Below are 22,804 nucleotides of genomic sequence, written 5' to 3'. Positions count from 1 at the left end.
TACAAAGTTGCCCGGACTCGCGTTCTGACACCTGGTCAAGATACAACAGCTGCTCTGGTGTTGGCTGCTCAGTGATGCTGACTCACATTGAAAATGAATGACTTCATCTCACTTTTGAGTCCCTCGCAGCTCCATTTGTGCACCGTTAAAGAACAGATGTGGGATGGGGTGCTTTCGATGTGTGTGTTTGTGTGCTTTTTTGTTGTTGGCAGGAAGTGTGTGCCCCACAATAGTTTCTGCACTCATGAAAAATTTACCATCCATGGGCGGACACTAACACTCCAGTGCGTCCCTTATCTCTGACGAGTGGGCCATTAGTTTTGCTCCCTTCATGCTTGTAGGTGATGAGCTTGCTTTGACTGGCAGAGCTGCTCATAGACTCTGACACATGTTGACACTCACTGCAGACTACAGCACTGACTGTCGTTCACACATGATTGACAGTGCACGTGCAATGGACACTTCATTAGGTACACTAGCACTGTTTAGTGTGATCCAGTACAAGAGCTGTGTCAAAAGGTGCGCACACACAATTTGATGAACTGGTTTTAGGAGCACCTCTGCTGACCACACACCCTCAGTTGATTGAGCTTATTTATTATGACAGCGGGAGTCTCACAACGGCACCGCTGAGTTTTGGAGCGTCTGAGTCAGCAGTTGTCGAGGTGACACTAAACTATAGATGCACCAAACTTGGCCTGACATGGGGAAAAAAAAATACTCTCTTGACAAGCCTTGATGTCCGAACAACACTTTTGTCTTTCCCCTACCAAATGAGGACACGAGAAAGTCTTTTGGTAATGACGCACACAAGAGAAAATTGAGGTGACCGAGAGGGCCAGTGATCCTTTGTCTAGACAGTAAGCCGGAAAGCAGACGCACAACATCACAGGGACGAGTATTTTTCATAACTTTTATCCTCCATAACTTTGTCACCACCCCCTGCTCATCCCTTTCTTCCTCTTTATTGTGGCAGCTGTTGCCTCTCATTGCTGTAACTGCATATTAAATATTCCCTTTGAAACTTTAGCCTTTTATTCAATTCACCCGCCTCCATACCCTTGTGTTGTTGTCTTGTGCAGCCCTATCTCAAGAGCTGGTCCCAGGACCTTGGCGTCCCCATTCTGTCAGTGGACTACTCCCTGGCACCCGAGGCTCCCTTTCCACGGGCGCTGGAGGAGTGCTTCTATGCGTACTGCTGGGCACTGAGAAACCACCACCTACTAGGTACTTGCATTACACACCCTACGACACGCTTAACCTCTCTATATAAAAATCACTTGTAGTTCTACACTTACAGAGCATTTACAAAGACAATAATACTGTTTTGATTGTGATTATCTTTAGAGGTCACCTGTTATGCAAAAGTACAAATATTTTTTCGCGATGTTCTAACAGTAATACGTGTCCTGAGAGCACCAAAAGTGAGAAAAATGTTATCATATCCCTCACCTGTTTGCTCCACTTTTGTGAGAGGCGCACAAGCGGTAAGTTGTAAAGGTCAAGGTTTTCAAGAACATCACTCCTCATGTACATGCGACTCCACCTGCATATATACGGCCACCACTTTGCGGAGGAAAGCCTATAAAAATCAGGCTTCGCTACACATCCTAGAATGAAGCCTACCACCTGCCAACTGTCCTCAGTCAGCTAAATTTCAGCATTAAGGGTAGATTTTAGCCAGCACACTCCAAGGCCATTATTGTGGGCCCCATGAGACTTCTTTAAAATTGTCGAAAAATAGTATCATATGGGAGTATTAAAAGAGAGAAATGCTGCATGAAGTTCTGCTATTGGATCTCATTGGATTGAGCAGTTAGGCAGAGAAAAATGCAGGTTATTTGGATGCAAATGGGATGGGCCCGCTTAAGCACGCCGTGTCAAATAGTGATTTCTGTGAGATGTTTTAGTAGGAAGGCAGATTTTAGCCACAAGGGAGACACAACAGCACATAGATGTTTCTGTTTTACACAGAAAAAGACTTTTTATGTTGTTTTTAGCACCTTTGTGGTGCTCATAATCCAGCCACCAAGAAACACGCCCCGCAATTCTTCCAGGCTGGACCGGCGAGAAAGTGTGTCTGGTGGGCGACAGTGCAGGAGGAAACCTGTGCGTGACGACGTCATTGCGTGCCGCGGCCTACGGCGTTCGAATGCCAGATGGCATTGTGGCTGCCTACCCGGCCACCTTGCTGACCGCCTACGCCTCACCCTCCCGTCTGCTCACCCTCATGGACCCCCTGCTGCCGCTCAGTGTGCTCTCCAAGTGTCTCAGTGCCTATGCAGGTGCGTGTCCTACTACAGGATACAGTTTTGTATTCTTCGTTTTTTAAGTGATTCTGCATGATGTGAACCAGTTGTAACATCTTCAACTTCCTGTACCAGTTTTACTTGATGAACAATGGACATATCGCCCTTCCTTTTAGTTTTAATGGTCATATTCATCACAAAGAGGTGTGTCTGCCCTCGTCAAAGTTAAATAATTTCTTCCTTATCAAGGGTTGTGCTTGTAAAACCAGCAAGTCTCCTTATTAGCATTTATATTATTCTCGAAATGTGCTTATTGCGGCATGTAAATAATCAGGACCCGCAGAAACGTTTGTTTGAAAGTGTGGGACAATAGCAGACGACTAAGTTAATTAAGCCTATCAGGGATATTGTCTTTACTTTGTTTACCGCCAATAACTATTACTTTTTTATTTCCTCCTTGTTGTTATCTGTACAAACAATAACAAATTGCCTCTGGCGGCATTGAATCAGCACATTTGTTTACTATTGCACCTTTTTTTTTATTACGTTTCCACCTTTTATGTTAAATCTCCCTACCCCTTCCTCATTAATCTAATGCCCCATCCCTCGTCTCTTGGTCCAGGTAATGAGCCGCAGACGGAGAAGCAGGTGGAGAAGGTGAGCACACTCAGCATGATGCGGAGGGACACGGCACTGCTGCTGCGAGACTTCCGACAGGGAGCGTCCAACTGGATCCATGCTTTACTGGACTCAAACAGAGCTGCCAACCCCCCCAGCACGGATGCAGAGTCTGGACAAGCCACTGGTAAAGCACTGTACATAAAGTGTACTTTGTGTGTGTGTGTGTGTGTGTGTGTGTGTGTGTGTGTGTGTGTGCGCGTGTGCGTGAGCATATGAGGGTCCACTTATCTTCTCCCTGTTGCTTTTCACTCTTGTAAATCCATTCATATCAATTCACCTCACCAGAACAGACGGTCTTTTGACAGTAATTGTTCATTACCGCAACCATAAATTTCCCCAGTGACCCCTTAACTAGCTGACACCCCCGCAGTTAATTTATAATGGCGCCACTTTAAGGCTACAATTGAATTTCTGTTTCCTTGTCTCAGATGCGGTGAGGAAGAGCGTGTCAGAGACGTCAGTCTCTTCTCCTCACGTGGACCCCACGGTGCCCTCGGAGCCCTCAAACTTCCACACTGGGAAATTATCTGGGAAGAGCCAGACATGCCAGGACCTGGGAATTCATAATTCCACCTCCCACTGTGCGCCCCTCCTCTCTGAACGCACTGTAGGTCACACTGCAACCTGTTTAATTTTGTCTTGATGGAGTAGACCTTTTAAAGAGATAAAAGGATGCTGACAGGTTTTTTATTACCGGTAATCAAAGAATTAGAACTGCAGGAACAACAACCAATTGAGCATGGATTTGTAGTGCCCTCTATTGGTTGTGGTCAAAATGCTTTAAAAGACATTCAAGCATTCATGTAACACATACAGTGGTACCCCGGTTAATGTCAGCCCCGGTTAGCATGTTTATCGGTTAACAGCCAAATTTTTGCTAAAATTCCTTCGTTTGTTGAGCGTCCAAAATACTGTCCGGTTTGTCTACGCTGCCATCTTGGATCACACGACAAAGACGAAATCTTGTGATACTTGCATGTGATTATTGTGGGCCGTCGGGGTCATTTTAGAGCATCAGCGTTTGTTGATAACAGATTTTCTGCGCTCGAGAGAGATACACAACATAACAAAATACATGGACCGCACAAAGAGAACGGCAATGGACTGTACCAAGACAAGGGTGCAAGACCTATGAATTTTACGGCTTAGAGAGAAGACCGTCGTCATTTCAGAGGTGGCGGTGCACACACATACATGCGGACACATCTCTGGTTCCAGCGTGACAATCTATCAGCCCGGCAGCGCATCAAGGGTGACACTTTCTGTTTCAACAACAAAACAAGCATTCAACTTACCGTGGCATGTTCGCGGCAGGAAATCAAACATAGCACACATAACCTTGCCAGCGCACTTCCGTGGCGTCGCTGCCGGCAGCAGCTGTTGTTTGTTTTTTGTTTTCTGTATTAAGCGTTGGTATTTAGTTTGATATACATATTTTTTTTACATTTTTGCAAATTGTGGTTGTAGCAGAATAATGAATAATGTGTTGTGACGTTAACCACAGTATATCCTAATAATACGTAAAAAACGTTTCATAAACATGATGCAAATGGTGTTATTCAACCAATCTTGCTCAACTTTGACAAGCATGAGCTTGTCACTCTCCTAAAAGTGTGGTGAGTGGATGAAACACCATTACGCCCTAAGTTACAGTGGGGGTTTTATGGAGCACATTGAGCTGTGTGAGAATTTTCATGTCAATTTGACTGATCGGGTTTAATAACAGCACCACCAAGTGGTGTATTTGTCAGGAAAATAATAGTATAAGAGTAGATGTGCACATTTTGACACATTTTCACCCCTTTGTGTACAGCAGTTCCGGAGTAGAAGAGTTAGCTTAAGAAACTAATACATACCGTCAGAACCTGCAGTTGGAGACGACTCTGATAAATATATGAATAACAAATATATAAATGTGTCTGACAAGTGTTCCGTGCCTTGTTTACTGACTGACACTTTACACTCTTTATGCAGCCTGAAGAAGTCAACTTCTCCATCTCAAATGAACCTGATTCCCCCCCGTCTGACGACCTGCCTTCCGTGGCAATACCACCTCCTGGTGGCGAGGAGGGATCTGAGTTCCCGATGGGCTTTGAGCCCCTGCGCTCGCAGCAGCTTTCTGAGATGAAGTTGCACAGTTCGCCGGTGGTAAAGGACCCGTTCTGCTCCCCTCTGCTGGCCCCAGATAGCATGCTGAAAGCTCTTCCGCCTGTTCACATCGTGGTAAGCGAGAGAGATGCACCAGCTGGAAGAGTTCCAGCACACTTACATAGACAAAGGCTAGACGTTTATCACCCATTTGGATAATTTGTGTTAGCTGTCTGTGCATTACAGAGCTTGAATAACTGGAAGGGACTAACGACACAGCTAGCAGCCCCCACTTTCTAATCTATTCAAATCTGCTAATGTCCCCATTACACTGTCTGCATATATTTGCAAGAATATTAGCAATGTGTATGGATTTCCATAAAGTGGCCTGCACAGATGACTAGAGGCTTTCTTATCGATATCCGGATATCCGGCACGTCATCGCTTGCATGCTGATATAGTTATCAGTCGCTAATCAAAACAGCAACACCTATGGATGTTAACAGTCTGAATTCCAGTGGTACAGCATGTTTAAAACCACGTCCCTACACACTGTGAAGGATTACCTGATGCTGTGTGGAGACAGCTATGTGACTTACTAGATGTGTCCCAATGTCACATTTTGTAATTTGTTAATGTGTAAAGTTGAATAGGAGCATCTTTGGGAGAATACTTGCCGATCATAAAAACACGTAAACTCTATAATAATATCAAAAACTGCAAACAACAAGTTGTAGTAAACTAACCAACAAACAAGCCTAGAAGATGTTGTTTGTCCCTTTCAAAATGGCTCCAGTGACTCAGCGAGTAGGTAAACATGGCTTGGACAAAAGAGAGATGGCCACTTGGCTTCCTTCTCTTCATCCCTTCATTGAGATGCTTGACACGTCTGCAGGGAATCTGAATGTGCTTTTCATCACCCCCTCCCACCACCACCTTCCCTTCTCAGGCTTGTGCTCTGGACCCCATGCTGGATGACTCTGTGATGTTTGCCAAGCGCCTGAGGAACATCGGGCAGCCTGTCACGCTGTGCGTGGTGGACGACCTCCCCCACGGCTTCCTCAGCCTATCACAGCTCTCCAGGGAGACCAGGGAGGCTGGCGATGTGTGCGCAGAGCGAATCCGCGCCGTCTTCACCCAAGAGGAGACGCCCCCGGAGCCGCGCAAGCACCGCAAGCTGGAACGGACCGACAGGGGCATGCTGGCCCCCTCCGAGGATGCCGCTACCCTCTTTGACGGAGGTGAGCTGGACGAAGGGGTTGGGGCTAAAACGACTGAAGATTTTGTAACTGTGGCTCAAGGCAGCACTGACATTGGGGGTGTGGAGGCTTAGATAAACTTATATTATAAGACTCTAGTTCATACAAGCAGTAAAGATCACCAGAGACAAAAGCCCCTTTCAACCTGCCTGTAAAGGCCAGATTTTTTTGCCACCTGTTGCTATTCTGTATAAATGGCAATGACACGGAATGGGGTGGAATCAGAGCCGTAACAGAGGCGGGACAATACCTGTGTGTAAGTTTATTCTGCAATTCTGGGACCAGGGTGCAAAGTTTAACACCATGTGTTGAAAGCAATTGTCGCTGTCCAACAAGTATTCACATTCTCATTGAATTTATCCCATTGTTGCTGTGTGAAAGCCCAATATCGCTATAGATAAATATAGATAAACACCGCGTCTGCTGTTACGGCTCTGATGCGACAGTTATGCGTAATTTCTGTGTGTGAAATTTAGGCAAGCAAATGCTTATACCAGAAGGAGAACGCAATTGACAATGATGAGGAATTCTTCCTCTGCTTTAAAACAATGGCATTCTTGTATGAAAGCCATACTGCAACTATAACGTAGTCATCCATGAGTAATTGTAATGTAGCAGTAGGGATTTTTTTTAAACATAGCTCAGCACTCGCCTACACAGGGCACCGTGGATGATTTCTCCAAGTCGAAAACGTTGACGTGTGATTCATCATTCACTGAGGCCGCTAATCAGATAAAACCCTCCTTTGTCAAATCATTGCAATCTGAATGGCCCCTTGTCCTGGTGGAGAGTCTCTCCAAATCACACTTGATAACTGTGCATTGTGCTCTCTCCATTACTCCCGTTTGCCGTCAATACAGCTCCCGTTGTTGACACTAACACTGTTGACTCGTGGCCAAATTGGATTAACCCAACTTTAGAACAAAAGTGTAACAGATGGAGAGGCTGCTCTGAAGTTTTATTTCCTGGTAATCATTTGCTGTAGCACCCTATTTTCTATTTGCTGTATGTATTTAGTAGTTAATCCACATGCTGTTGATTCCACAATTTGAATGTGCTCAGAACTTAAGGACCAAGTGCTCTGCTGGTAAATGAGTACATACTGTAATATTAGTTCATACAATATTTACCCACACCGGTTATTATAAATGCAAGTAATGCATTTTGGAACCTTGAGTATTTCAGTGTCAGCGGCAAGACGCTAAAGAGTATATTTTCACACTTTCCTCAGCCGCACAATCCCTGGCTGCTTCTTACTGCTCCTTCACACTGCACGCAGTGTGTCAAAGTCGCACTTCTGTCAACACGACCGATTTCGTGCCTGACGTGCTGTTCACACAAATCCCAAGTGTTGATGCTTGAGGACCCTGACCAAGGAAAGAGATTGCACGGGCCCTTGCTGCTGGTTCCCTCTCCACAGTCCTCTTATTCCAAGCCGCATCCAATAACTTGAGGTCACGCCTTTTGGGAGTGTTTTGCAACAGAAGCACAAAAATTGTTTTGTGGTGGGGGGGCTTTCTGTAACTGCCAACAATGGTGGCGATAGACTGCACACTGCAGGGTGGCGTCTTTCAGGTTCGAGTGATGGAGGGGGGAATGATTTAGCCGAAGTGCTACAGAGGAGAGGGATTTTCAGCAGTCGAAGACTTACTATAGCGGATTAGACGGCGCTCGCTTGTGTCAGCCTGAAATATTTACCGCAACATTTCCCTGTCGGATTGATAAAGAAAGGCAGCACCGTCAAAGAGGAGGAAGACTGAGCTTTTTTTCATCCTCTCTAGCGCGCTAGGCCTCAAGGTTGCGCCTTCTTGCACTTTTGCTGTGGTTTGTTTGATGTTTGCGAGCGGCTTTAGGGCTTGTAGAAATTTTTGGTTATTTTGTCCGTCCTCGCCTGGTGCCTGAACCTACCACGTCGATTGCACTGAGGCTGTACTAGCACTTTAATCATCGCCTGCTGCTCAAACGACCAAACTCAAGCATATTTTTGTTTCATTTAAGCTGGGTGTACACTGTCAATTAAGTACGATTGTGACTCAATTGTACTAGAAAAGTAGATTTCTCGTCATGTCAGGTGTCGTTTGTGAAAACCAAAGTGTCAGCTCTTAAACTGTCGTACGACAATAGGGTGGGACTCTCAGTTGAGTAAGCTGCGATACAATACTACTGTGAAAATTATGCCAATGCTAATATCGCGATACAGCACTTGATATAAAGTCATCCCTCGCTAAATCGCGGTTCAAACATTGTTCCCTCACTCTAGTGCGTTTTTTCAAAAATGAATTAATTAGAAATGATTTCTTTTTCATGGTTGACTGTGGCCTGTTATTAGTCAAAAAATATTGAAAGGCAAGTTACAGTACAGACGCTTTCCAAAAAATTTGAATGTCATGGAAAAGTTGTTTACTTTCCATAATTCCATTCAAAAAGTTAAACTTTCATATATTATAGATTCAGGGCCCACAATTTAAACGATTTCAAGTGTTCAAGTTTATTTTTACATAATTTGGGCTTCCAGCTCATAAAACACACGAAAACAGGAATTCAAAAAATTAGAATACTGTGAAGAAATCACCATTTACTTCTCAGTTTTTGCAGGAAAAAAAAGAAAGAAATTAGGATCACATCAAATCAATCAAAATATGGTACTTTCAAAACGATAAGTCAATCTTCAATACTTGGTTGGGAATCCCTTTGCCTTAATCACTGCCTTGATGCCACGTGGCATTGAAGCAATCAGCCTGTGGCATTGCCTGGGAGTTATGGAAGCCCAGATTTCCTTGATGCTTGCTGTCAGCTCTTCTTTGTTGTTGGGTCTGGTGCCCCTCATTTTCCTCTTGAGAATACCCCATAGATTTTCAATGGGGTTTAGGTCCAGTGGGTTGGCTGGCCAGTCAAGCACTGTGATGGCATGGGCATCAAACCAGGTTTTGGTGCTTCTGGCGGTATGGGCAGGGGCCAGGTCCTGCTGGAAGATGAAATCTGCATCTCCATACAGATCCTCAGCAGAAGGAATCATGAAGTCCTCTAAAACATTCTGGTAGACTGTTGCGGTGATCTTGGATTTAAGAAAGCAGAGTTTACCAACACCTGCACCGGACATTGCACCCCAAATCATGACGGACTGTGGATATTTCACACTGGACCTCAGGCAGCTTGGGTTCTGTTCCTCACCCGTCTTCCTCCAAACCCTTGGAACTTGATTCCCAAATGAAAGGCACACTTTGCTTTCATCGGAAAAGAGGACCTTGGACCACTGGCCAACAGTCCAGTCCTTCTTCTCCTTGGCCCAGTGGAGACGCTTCCTACGTTGGCTCAGGTTCACAAGTGGCTTGACCCAAGGAACCCGACAGTTGTAGCCCATCTCCCGGATGCGTCTGAATGTGGTGGTTTTTGAAGCTGTGACTCCCGCCTCATTCCACTCTTTCTGGATCTCTGCCAGATTCTTGAATCTTCCCTGTTTGATAATCCGCTGAAGCCCACGGTCATCTCTTTTGCTGGTGCATCTTCTCCTGCCACATTTTTCCCTTCCTCTAGACTTTCCATTGATATGCTTGGACACAGCACCGTGTGAACAACCAGCCTCCTTAGCTATGAACTTTTGTGGCTTACCCATCCTATGGAGGGTATCAATGATGGTCTTCTGGCCAGTTGTCATGTCTGCAGTCTTCCCCATATTGAACCCAACTGAGACAATTGAACCAAACTGAAGCAATTTAATGACACCTGGGGAAGCCTGTGCAGGTGATTTGAGTTTAGTAGATGATTAGTGTGTGACACTCAGTTTAAAACATTCATGCCCTGCAAAATTTGGGCTGATTTCTTCACAGTATTCAAATTTTTGGAATTCCTGTTTTCGTGGGTTTAGTGAGCTGGAAGGCCAAATTACGTAAAAATAAACAAATAAACACTTGAAATCGTTTAAATTGTGGGCCCTGAATCTATAATCTATGTATGGTCCTTCATACCGACCGCTGTCAGGCTCCACAACACCTGCACCACCTGAACCATGTTGTATTCACTATGTCACTATGCATTCTTTACTTGTGTATCTTGCTTGCTGCTATAACAAGTGGATTTCCCTGCTGTGGGATTAATAAAGTACTACTACTACTAGTACTACTACTAAAGTTAAACTTTTTGAATGGAATTTTGGAAATTAAACAACTTTTCCATGACATTCAAATTTTTTGGAAAAGGTCTGTATATGCAGTATTCTGGTCACCTTAGCACTGCATGGAGTCAGCCATGACATGTCCGACTTGATCGAGTGGAAAAAAAAAAAGTTCTCCTCCCATTCCATGTGGAAGTGGTCCATTTTTGGCTTCTTACTTTGTCCTTCTTCCCCACTCTGTACGAAACACTTTCTTAAGTTTAGAATAAGTAAACTGGTGAGCTTGATAGCTTGCTATGCTAGCAGCGGCCGTCTCTAACATCTAATATTAACTAGAGAAGCACTCGGAGAGTGCAGACCTCTGCCAAGCGCCATAGTGCTCCCCATATTTTGATTCTCACCAAAATAAAAATCCTACTTATAATAATGTCCTAATATCAGTCTTTGATATTTTGTGGAACCTGTTGGAAACTTGTCCTGTGTTTTTGTTCTCTGACCTTTTTTTGTGGAGTTATATGCAAAAAAGCCGAAAATGTTAAAGAATCGCAATGTTAAAGAATCCTTTAATTCCAGACGGTGATCCGGATCACCTCCTAAATTTAATGAGTTCTTCCATATCCCATATCCCATTCCGGAAAATGTCATCCAAATCCAATCAGAACTTTTTAAAGTTATTTTGAACACAAACAAACACATAAACACCGGCAAAAACATAACTTCCACGCTGCGCTTGCACTGCTCTTGGTGGAGGTAAAAGCAGTATTTAAAAAGTCATAGACGAGTTTTCTATGCTCTAACTATGAACATATTCCGTTTTTAAAAATTGGGTCCTACTTTGCAGAAATTCACATATGGTGGTCGATTCTGGAATCAGTTAACGGATATAAACAAGGGACGGCTGTATCGAGAGAAAAAAATAGGAATCTTAATTTAAGAGAAAAATGCACTTTGTTAGAACGCTTTTCAAAGTGTATTTACTGCAAAGTATTTGAAAGTGGTGTATGGACCCGAATATGGGACAACCTGTCTTTCGCAATCTTATTTTATGGAAAAAAATACCGTTGTATATTCTGGCAAATACGGTAATATTCGTCATCATCGTCATGGACGTTAATAGTATCGATATCAGCTGATTTATTGATACGGTAACAATGCATTTTGTTGCGATATTTTTTTTTTTTTGCCCTGCCATTCATCATAACTGGTTTGTGATCTCGCGTAATTGTACTTCTCCCCTCTTGCGCAAAGAGGATAAGCGGTATACGCGCATCACGTTATGATTGCGTGTCGGTTATGTCTTTATACATCATTCTTTGTAGTTTCCAGCACAGATCAACGCACAAGATGTGTTGCTTCGTTGTTAGCATTGTATTTAGCATTAGCATTTCAAGCCTACAGACAGAACGTCTTTGAGTTGACAGTCAGACATTCAATTTTAAACGCGCATTAGTGGTCAGAACATTTCACTCAGTCGATTAGTTGAGTCAGTGTTTTCATTGTTTAATGCTGCTGATCCGCATATTGCCTGAACTTCCTGTTGTCGTCCCCCCCCTCCCCTCCCCCTCGGTTCAACCCTGATGTCGACATGCTGCAAAACTACCATGAAACTCTAGTCCAGCGTTAGAGACCGGTGGAATGATGATTTTATTTTCTGATCTTTGACCCCAGCTACGGCACACGTCTTAGAGCACATGTTTTTCTAAAGTTATTGGGGTTCTTGCTTGACTTTGACGTTGCTTGACAAGGAAATAGTTTGAATACTGAAAATTGCCTCATTTCCTGCCGATGTGACATTTGAGGCCCACTTTCTTTAGCAACCCAGAGTCCGATCTTATTCAAAATCAGTCGTCCCTCAAAGGAGGTCATTGCTGCTGGACCAGAATCAATTCAACTAATGAAGACGTTCTGCGTCATAGGACTGAATCAGAACCAAAGACCACAGATCGCAATGTTGGGACCGGTTTTCCTGTTCATCTGTTTTAGTGTAAAAACACAGCTGCTAATTCACTTAATTTCCTTTATTTACATGCTGCTAATAGCAACATGCTAATCAGGGTGTAAACAAACAAGCCATAGACTGGAAAAATAGAGCTGTATTTAAGTAACGTCTTTTTTCCCCATAAACACCACAAGTGCAAACCTGTGAATTAAAAAATATAAAAGACATGTATTTTTACCATTGTATAATCTGTGTAGATATTTTTATCTAAGGAGCTGTTCATCAGGTTTGATTCTTTGCAGGTTTCATACTCTGAATGTCTTTGTTGATTTGTGTCAAAAAATAAATGTATCCAACCACACTCGGGTGTACAAAAAAATATTTGATACTGTACACTTTGGATTGCTTATATATGAGTGCATGTTCGTGTTGATTTGAGATTTGTTCCTCTACATTTATGTATCAGTACATTTGCATTCTGTGTTGATGCACAAACAAACCTCATGTCTCTTTGCATGATCAAGCAAGAAATGCACTGACTGACCCTAAAGTCTCATTTTGCAGTGAATTGACGAGGTCCGAATTAGTTCAGAAATGGCGATTATGATGACAAGCTAAAACAAAGACAAACAAATCTAATGTGTCTGTCTTGAATTTCCAAGTAAGAAATACGGGAGTCCTAAAGGGCAAAAGTCACTCAATATGCAAATATTTGACACAGCCTGAGCTAGCCGCCTTGTCTGAATTAATTGAGAAATGCTGATGCTTTAATGTATTACAGTTCAAACAAGCTACAAGAAAAACAAACAGCTGTACGGTGGCCTTGAAGGGTAAAAAAGGCTCAGTAGGCAACTATTTGAAATGGCCCCGGCGAGCTACCGAGGTTGAGTTAGTCTAGAAAATGGGGATGCTTTCATGTACTGCCTTTAAAACAAGCTAAAACAGACAAACAACCCTACTGTGTCTCTTTCGCATTGTGCAGTAAGAAACATGGTGGCCCTAAAGCAGGGGTGTCCAAAGCACGGCCTGTGGCACATTCTAAAAATAGAATTGAACAAAGAAAAACAAAAGTCAAAAACTCAGCTGTTATTTTATGAGAATAAATTCTAAATATTAAGACAAAAAGGTTGTATTCTAACGAGAAAAAAACGTGCCATTTTACAAGAATAAACTCGTAATATTATAAAGATGTCATTTTAGTGAAATATTGAAGTTTTTTTTTTTAAGTTGCAATATTATACGAAACAAACAAAACAAAGTTGTAATTTTTGGAAAATTTGGTTTGGGAAAGTTATAATATGGGAATAAAGTCAAAATATTATTGTAATAAAGTCATAATATTACCAGAAGAAAATGTACCTGAAGAAAGTTTAAATATTTGAAAAAAAATGTTGGAAAAAACAACAGCAAAAATGGGAAATAAAGAGCGGAATTCATCCTGATGTGCTTTTCCACCTACAGTATATCAAATATACGTAACTTCTCAGCATATTTACATGTGTTGGTTTACAAAATATCAAGTGGCACTTACATCCTTTCTTTTTTCATGTGACCCTCAGTGGAAAAAGTTTGGACACCCCTGCCCTAAAGAGTCAAAAAGGCTCATGACATGACTACGTACTAGTATTTGATATGGCCCAAGTTAATCCGCCATCCATTTTCTTCTACCTCCGGGTTGCGGCAGCAGCACACTCAGTAAGGAAGTCTACACTGGTCTCCAGCCACTTCTTGCAGTTGAGGCATTCCCAGGCCAGCTGTGAGATGTAATCTCTCCAGCGTGTCCTAGATCTCGGAGGCATCTGGACTAGATGCCCAAGCCACCTCAACTGGCTCCTCTCGATGTGAAGGAGCAGTGGTTCTAGTCTTGAGCACCAACCAGATGTTCGAGGGTGAGTCCCGCCATCCTACAGAGGAAAGTCATTTCGGCCACTCGTCTCTACGATCTTGCTCTTTCGGTCATGACCCAAAGCTCATGGCCATAGGGTGAGGGTATGAGCATAGATCGACCGGTAAATCGAGAGCTTTGCCGTCCGGCTCAGCTCTTTCTTCACCACGACTGTCTAGTATAGTGACCGCATTACTGCGGATGCTGCCCTGATCTGCCTGTCGTTTTCGTGCTCCAGCCTTCCCTCACTCGTGAACAAGACCCTGAGATACCTGAACTGCTCCACCTGGGGCAAGACCTCACTCTCAACCCTTCTCCATCTGAGAAGCACGGCCTCAGATTTGGAGGTGCTGAGTCTCATCCCCGAATCTTCACACTCAGCTGTGAACCGCCCCAGTAAACGCTGAAGGTCACAGCCTGAGGAGGCCATCCAAGACCACATCATCTAGAAATAGCAAGAGATGAAATCCTAAGGCCCCTAAACTGGACACCCTCAACATCTTGGATGCACCTAGAAATTCTGTCCAATAAAATTATGAACAGAATCGGTGACAAAGGGCAGCGTTGCCGGAGGCCAACATTCAGCGGGAACAGGCTCGACTTACTGCTGGCACTGTGAACCAGGCTCCTGCTTTGGTTGTACAAGGACCAAATGGCACATAGTAGCATGCCACCAATCCCGTACTCCTTGAGCATCCTCCACAGGACATCATGAGAGGCAGTCAAATGCCTTTTCCGACTCCAGAAAGCACCTGTGAACCGGTTGGGCAAACTCCCACCTTTCCAGTACCCTCCTTGCAAGTGTGTAAAGCTGGTCCAGTGTTCCACGGCCAGGACGACAACCACATTGCACCTCTTGTAGCTGAGTTTCGACGAATGGCGGTGCCCTTCTCTCTCACACCCTGGAGTAGACTTCCCCGGGAGGCTGAGGAGTGTGATTCCTGGGTAGTTGGAACACACCCTCCTGTCACCCTTCTTGAAAAGGGGAACCACCACACCGGTCTGCCAATCCTAAGGGATTGTTCGTGACTTTCACGCAATGTTGAAGAGACGTGTCAGTCATGACAGTCCCACAAAATCCCAAGCTAGCCACGGAGTTGAGTGAGTCGAGAAATGGCAATGCTTTCACATGCTGTCATTAAAACTAGCTAAAACAAAGACAGACAAACCTTGTGCCCCACTTACATGGCGGATGAAGAATACGGTGTCCCCCAAAGGGTAAAAAAAAGGCCACCTAGTTTGGATAATTTGAAAAATGACAAAGCTGTCTTTAAAACAGGCGAAAACAGACAAATGCATGTTTTATCAAATTAACATTGTGTGTGCTTTTCACGTAGCATCCACACACTTATTTAATCATTTTTATCCTATTTTTAATCCCATTGTCTTATCCTACGAAACAGCACTAAATGGTGTTCAAAGAACATCTTTTGGCATTTTTAATTTGTGCTGGAGGGGTGCTACGTGAACGCGCCGAGCGCTCTCTCTCGCCCTGTGCGCGCTCCCGTCCGGACACCAGCTCGGAGGCTGCCCGGAGCTCAGAAGAGCCTTGGCGTGGGAGAGAGAAAGATGGAGGCGCGGGTCGTCGGAGGGAGACTCCTGTGTCTGGCAGCGATGTCCAGTGTCCTCTGCGTGGACACAGTCCTCGGCAAATACGTCAAAGGTGTCGTGGACACCAAAGAGGTGAGTGTTGCATATTATTATCGATATTAGCATATCTCTTGTTGTTATTTATTTGCCACCTGCCATGACGATGGAGGAGTGATACGCAGGTGCTCCGTTCCGTTCGCGTTAAGTTATTTGCATCTGTCGCCATTTAAAAACACATTATTCCTCATTTTAGTGCGCCACGTACGCTGGTGTGTCCTCGGAGGCGTGTGTTCGCTTCTTTCCGCCGCTGCCATTATCCAAGGCAGGCTCTGAATCGTCTTTTTAACGTTATCATCATCATCGTCGTCATTATAATCATGGCCGACATGAGACCGGTTACAGGTGTGCGACACGTGACTCCCATTAAGTTGCATTTGCCGCTCACGTGGTGTCCAGATTCCGTGGTCAGAGGTTCGAGACCTGCCGCAGTGGTGAATACTGAAAAAAACCCACATGTAAATAGGGACAGCTTGCTGCTTGTGCCCTTGAGCAATGTGCATTGCTTTAATAAATAAATACCCCAACCTCAAACAACAACAGTAAATTGATGTTTTATGACTATTACTGCTATTATTTGATATTCTGAAATACGTGTCTGAATTTTAAGAAATCAAAAATGATAAATGCCTTACTCCTAGAAATGTAGGAAACTGCTCTAATAGACGCCTCACCCCAATTTAATCAACAACCACTTCAATAAATAAACGCCGCACGTCATATAGATGCCTCCTTATTTGTCCTCGGGGGGAAAAACAATCCCTGTATTACTTTTCTACTATTATTTGTTACTTATTAAATGCATTAGTCTAAATTACTGATAATGAAAATAATAAATGCCTTTCTCCTACGCTGTTAGTGTTGACATTAACAGTTGACAATAGTGGCTTTTGCTCTTAAGAGATGCCACTTCCTGATTCATGGGCGACCACTTGAATGAATGAACGCCGCATCTCAAATTTAACCCTCAGAGAAATTAAGTGACTTTATCTCTAGTATTAGTCCATGTTATTGCAAAATGTGTTGGTCTAAATAAATGCTTATAAATCAGAATATTAAATGCCTTAACCCGAATAAATGCCTGCTGTTCAGAAATGTGTGTCCACATACTACAGATCTTTTAATAGTGACCTCTGTTCTAATAGAAGCTGTGCTTCAATTCATTGCTGTATGTGTTGTCCACTTGAGAAGATGCCCAACCTCAAATAGAGTATAAAGTTAAACATAACTATGTATTACTAATGCCAAGTGTGTGTATATATACAACTATAAACATGTATTTGCAGAAAGAAATGCCTCCGCCCTAATACATACATTAGATTCAAGAGAGTTTTATTGTCATGTGCATGGTAAAACAGCAGTTATACTATGCAATAAAAATCTTATTCTGTTCATTCTCCCAAGAAAAGAAAGAAAACACAAGAAAGAATAAGAACATAAGAAACATAAACATACTGTATATACCAATAAATTAAGCAACAACAACAGAAGAGACATTAATACAAATAAATAAATAAATAAATAAAGTGCTGTGTGTGTGTGTGTTGCGTGCGGCGTGTGTGAGTGCTTCGTTGAGGAGCCTGATGGCCTGTGGGTAAAAGCTGTTTGCCAGTCTTGTGGTCCTGGACTTCAAACTCCTGTAGCGTCTGCCTGACGGTAGGAGTGTGAATAATGAGTGTTGTGGATGTGTGCTGTCCTTGATGAGGTTGTGTGTTCTGCGTAGGACTCTAGTTACCCCTAATTACCCCTAATGGACACCGCGGTTCCTCAAATAGTGGACTCTGCCTCAGTTAATTGCCTGATAAATGCCCCACCTTGAATAGACATTTGGACATAAAGGAAAATAATCATTTTATGTATTACTATTATATTTTTATATAACATTATTATACAAAATGCATTTGTAAAAATAAAAGCCTCACCCTGAGAAAATGCCTTACCCCCGATAAACAGCTGGTACTCTGTGCAGTTGAGCAAAAGGCTCCCAACCATGACCTATAGGAGGAAATACATACTATAGTTGCCTTTGCGGAAAGTGGCTAATACAAAATGTAAATAAATGAGCACTTAATAGAGTTCCAAACCTCTGCCAAGGCCCAGATAGTCAATCCCTGCTGTGTCAGCTTGTGGTCATACCTTGGTTCTGTGCATTGCTCACAAACTTCTAGACTTAATTGCCTGTGTTGTTATGTTGTGATTGTATATGCTGTATACTGTATGTTGTTGTTACAATGAACTCAGTGGGGCTGTCTGCACAAACAGCCTTGCTATTGGAACTAGAATATTGTTTTTAAATGAGGATATTTTTGCACTATCCTCAGCTTCCAGTATCTTGCCAGTATTTGATCTAGCAGCCAGGAAAAACCAAAAAACATGGCTGTACTTGGAGATAACCAGCCTGTGTGTGCATCACCTGCTGAGCTACAACAATGCAAAGCACACAATGTATTAGGCAGGCGACAACCAACACACAATTTAATCCCGACCAGAAAACTTACAGTGCTGACACGCGCTGACTAAATTAAGAATGCGACATTTACCAGTTTGAGCACCCCCTCCCCCAGACGATGGCGTGATCCAGGATGGATGGATGGATGGATGGATGGATGGGCTGTATCACACGCTGCATCCATCCATCACGACCGGTGAGATGTCCTTGAACACAACACTGAATCTGCAGCACTGCTCAAGCAGTAAGACTGTCTCACTAATATAACATATTTTCTCAAATAGATGCTTGGTGCTTTAACTAAAAAAACATAAACACCGCTCTGCAAATAGGCGTCTCCTTCTTTCCCCACGAAGTGGTTGTAATTACACGTACTGTGGATAAAACCACCATGAGATGTCTTGACAATAATGCACAGCAGACATGGCATCTGTAAAGCTGCCTTTGCCACTTTAAATGATCAGGAAACACAAGGAAAGGATTTATTCCATGTGGGACAAATGCAACAGTCGTGAAAAACTGCCAAAATATATATATGTATATTATTATAATATTTTCTATAATGCAAGTTATATTGTAATATGTAATTTGAATCAAGCATTATTTGTGGAAAAATGCAATAACCCTTTAATCGTAAAATTTCATATGAATGAATGTTCCCACTGTATGTGGAAATACGGTAGCTGTGGAAAAATGAGCAAAAAATAATTTGAATATAAAAACGCATTTGTAAAAATAACCCCCTCCCCACGCTCCCTCAATAAACGCCTGATACCCTCTGCAATTGAGTAATGCTCCTGTCCATTGTACTGTTTGTGGTGACATCAGAGCAACAACAAAAAAAAACTAACAAAAAGGCATTTATAAAAATAAAGGCCTCGCCTCTAATAAACGCCTGACAGTTTCTGCATTTCAGTAAATGAACCGCCCCAGCGACAAAATGAGGAATTTCAGAGCTCTTAATGAATGTGTCTTCATATGAAAGGACCCAGATTAGTTGGCTTTGCATTCATTAGATTGAAGGGGGGAAAAAAGTGCCTAAATTTATTCGCTGGCTTTTTTCCTTCCCCACGTCCCTGAACGCGTCATGGATCATTTCGGGAGAAAAGCAAAACGCAGCTCCTTCAATACCACCAGGCGGCACTGCACATTGGCATATTCTATGTGCGTGCATGCGTCTGTATGTGTATCAGTCTTGCTCATACGCCCCTGCCCCAAGGTCACCCGCTACCAGCTCCTATTGGCTTCTGTCTAACATTAGCACACTCACTAAAAGACGCGCTGCCATCCCTTGACGTCGTGCGAGTCATCCTGAGTCGACTTCATGATGTTGTGACTTTGTCTCGCGCCATTTCCCCCGGCAAGCGCGCATATGCTGCAAACAACAAAGTTATCCAAAGGCATCAGTGTGGCCGACTGGGCTTTACTGGTCGATGTTGACAATTAGCCTAAGTGGCTCATGGTGTGCGTAGGCGCTGATAAAATGTCCCATTGAGCGGCAGTTGCGAGAGTTAAGGTCTGGGGAAGGTCGCAGTTTTGTGTCCAGCAGGGAAAATCTTGGCAGGGAGACAGAAAAAACTTCTGCTTATGTTGTCAACAAAGCTGGAGCTGTAGGAATGTGGACACACTTTGCTGCTGTAACGCAACATCCTAGCTGCCATTGTCTCAGAGGACAATCTCCACAATCTCCCTCATCCTTGTCAGGCTAGCTGGGACGAAACATGATCTCCTCACTTTAGCTGAGACTTCTCCACTTGCAGTAATCCGATGAGCGTCAGACAGCAGAGACCCTTAAAAACAGGGTCAAGGTGCAGGGTCAGTGTGCATAAAACAAGCTGCAGAGTGCCCGCCTGAAGGCTTCTGGAAGCTGGCAAATCAGAAACAAGTGTCTCTTTAGGGAGGCGGGCCTAAGAGGGACAGTGGGTAAAGGGGCTGCTTTCAGAGCAAAGATGAATTGGGGACCTGTACAGAATGATTTATTTGGGAGTGCTAGGATTGAAAATAGGTTAACGTAAAATAGAAATCATACTGTTCAGATAGTTCCAAGTGATTTTTGAGACTATCTGGATTTACATATATCAGGGGTGTCCAAACGGTTTCTAGGGCCATATACTGAAGACGGGTGCAAGAGCCACTGGTATTTGGTAAACCAACACATGTAAATATGCTAAGAAGTAATATACTGTATATTTCAAGAAAAAACTGCATCTCCACTTTGTGATATAGGTGGAAAAAATGTATTAGTATGAACTTTGCTCTTTTTTTTTCCCAAATATTTAAGCTTTCTTCTTAAGTAATCTTTGTAAATTTTGTTCTTGTAATATTATGGCATGATTTCCATAATATTTTCCTAATTTTCCTCATAATATTACGAGTTTATTCTTGTAAACCTTTTTTCTCTTAATGTTTTGACCTGATCGTTCCCTCACTCTTATTGCGTTTTTCTAAAATGAATTAATTAATGAGCACCGTTTTGTGGTTGACATTAACCTATTATTAGTCCAAAAATATTGTAGGACAAGCCATGTGTGGTATTCTGGTCACTAGGCATCAGTAATGTTACATTGATGAGACATTTCCTTACATTGCATTACCTTAACTTGCAGCCACGGATGCAAAGTCCGACATGACTAGTGAAAAAAAGTTCTCCCATTCTGTTTTGGCTTCTTACTTTGTCTTTTTTCCCCACTCAGTTTCAAACCCATTCTTAAATTAAAATACAATAATTGGAGGCTAACTAGTTAGGTCTTTAGATTGCTATTTTAAAAGCGGCGGCCGTCTCTTGTGTCATTGATCCAGCTTGTTCTAAAACAGAACTAAAATGACAACTTTTGTAACTATTGTATTGAGTTTTTTTCTCCGAAGAATGCAAGTCTCTTGACATTATATCCTGCAACTTTTTTTGTAATATTGCCTTTGAAAAGTATGACTTAAATGAAAAAAAACAAAAACAAAAACAGTGGCAGTTTCTTGCTATGGGTGCCATTGAAGCTAGAACCATCACTGCTAATAACATCACAGCCTTTCTCTTATTGCGATTGTAGCCCCTGAAAAGTCTTCTTTGAACTTTTGCTTGGACTTTTATTTGCATAATATTAAGACCTTGCACAAAAAATCCAACTATTCTCGTAAGCGTACAATTTTTTTTTCCCCTCTCGTTTTTATACTCTTGAACATTCTGACTTTGGTCTTGTGATTACGTCATCTTAAAAATATGGCTATTCTTATAATATCCCGACTTTATTCTCACAATATTCTTTTTGCATTACCTTTTAAAAAAAGTAGGATTTGTTTTCCTCTTAACATTCCAAATATTCTCATAACATTGCAACGTTTTTTTCATCGTATTATGACTTTTCGCCCCAAGAAACTCGATACTTGTATCATTTAGTTGTTTTTCTTATTTTAACTTTATTCACGTATCTTTTTTTGTCTAGTAGTATTGCGACAATTTTAGCGTTAGTTTTAAGTGTCACACTACAACGTTATTCTCGTAACATTGACTTTTTCCAGAAGCATTATGACGTTATTCTTGTAGCTGCTCACATAATTCCTACTTCCTACTTTAACTGGGTTATTTTATAGCTCAGCTCCCGTGGTGGCTCCGTAATCAAGTCAAATATAAAACACACAATGATGCAGAAAGCTTAATAACAACAACATGACTTTAAAGCCGTATCAGTGGTGCATTTAAGGCTGTAAGTTCATATGTCTTTCACCAAGAAGACCATTCAGGTGTTTGTGCTTTGCAAATGCATGAAAATGAAGGCACACCTTTGAAAGTAGGTTTTTCCCCTCCTAATTTAAAAAGTGACGCCATCATCAATAACTCTTGAGAAAGAAGTCCATCACTCACGCTGGCGGACTGACTGAATGCAGCAATGCAATATTTGTGCATTTTAATAGGCTGATGCTGTAAAATGGGACTTGCAGACTTCATTATCGTCATGTCCTACCTTAAAAATATGCCAGCTCTGGCAGATCCTGCCAGAGCACTTTTTTTGAAAGGTGCTGAAAAGCCTTCAATTTGTCATCAAAGTGCGCACAAGCCAACATTTCAATCCCTGCATCTCTTTTTAATGAGCGTGTTATGATAAGACAAATCTGTGTGTTTGAAGGAGTGCTTTCATGTGTCGTCTGTTGACTTCAGTGTGAAGAACGAAGTGTGTGTGTTTTATGTTGTGCGCTCATGTGTTTTCCGCTGTGTGTGTTTATGTGCTGCAGTGTTGTGTATCCCTAACTAATGAATCATTGAAGGGCCCGGCGGTCCAGGGGTGACTCGACTAGCTGATTGGTAATTAATTGTTAATGAGGCGTAGCAAGCAAACGGGCATCTGGAGAGAGAGGGGGGAGCGAACGGCACAGAGGAGATGAAAGGACAGATTGTGAGGGAGGAAAGCGAGAAAACGAAATGATGCTAAATCGACTGGATACGGCATCAAGGCGTAGTGCTTGATTAATGGGGGGCACGTTGAACACATGAGCGTGCACACATT

The 22,804-nt window shown here is 42.7% G+C and overlaps 2 protein-coding genes across 9 annotated transcripts in view; both read left to right on the top strand.

The window, feature by feature from the left end:
* The window catches only part of lipeb (lipase, hormone-sensitive b), a 37,808-nt gene extending 25,120 nt beyond the window's left edge, over nt 1–12,688 (top strand). For all 8 annotated transcript variants that reach the window (XM_054780816.1, XM_054780817.1, XM_054780821.1 and 5 more), the window contains 6 exons: nt 1,083–1,227; nt 2,058–2,285; nt 2,872–3,054; nt 3,359–3,537; nt 4,905–5,153; nt 5,968–12,688. In XM_054780816.1, the coding sequence (XP_054636791.1) occupies nt 1,083–1,227; nt 2,058–2,285; nt 2,872–3,054; nt 3,359–3,537; nt 4,905–5,153; nt 5,968–6,351 (1,368 nt within the window). In that variant the 3' untranslated portion in view covers nt 6,352–12,688. The remainder of the gene's footprint in view (nt 1–1,082; nt 1,228–2,057; nt 2,286–2,871; nt 3,055–3,358; nt 3,538–4,904; nt 5,154–5,967) is intronic.
* A 2,953-nt stretch (nt 12,689–15,641) lies between these two features.
* Nucleotides 15,642–22,804, top strand: part of tmem145 (transmembrane protein 145) — a 40,812-nt gene continuing 33,649 nt past the window's right edge. The window contains exon 1 of the mRNA XM_054780763.1: nt 15,642–15,895. Within this exon, the coding sequence (XP_054636738.1) occupies nt 15,782–15,895 (114 nt within the window). The 5' untranslated portion in view covers nt 15,642–15,781. The remainder of the gene's footprint in view (nt 15,896–22,804) is intronic.

Source organism: Dunckerocampus dactyliophorus, chromosome 7 (genome assembly GCF_027744805.1).
Source record: "Dunckerocampus dactyliophorus isolate RoL2022-P2 chromosome 7, RoL_Ddac_1.1, whole genome shotgun sequence".
Lineage (NCBI taxonomy): Eukaryota > Metazoa > Chordata > Actinopteri > Syngnathiformes > Syngnathidae > Dunckerocampus > Dunckerocampus dactyliophorus.
Note: the sequence above shows the minus strand (reverse complement) of the source record. Positions and strands in the feature narration are given on the sequence as shown.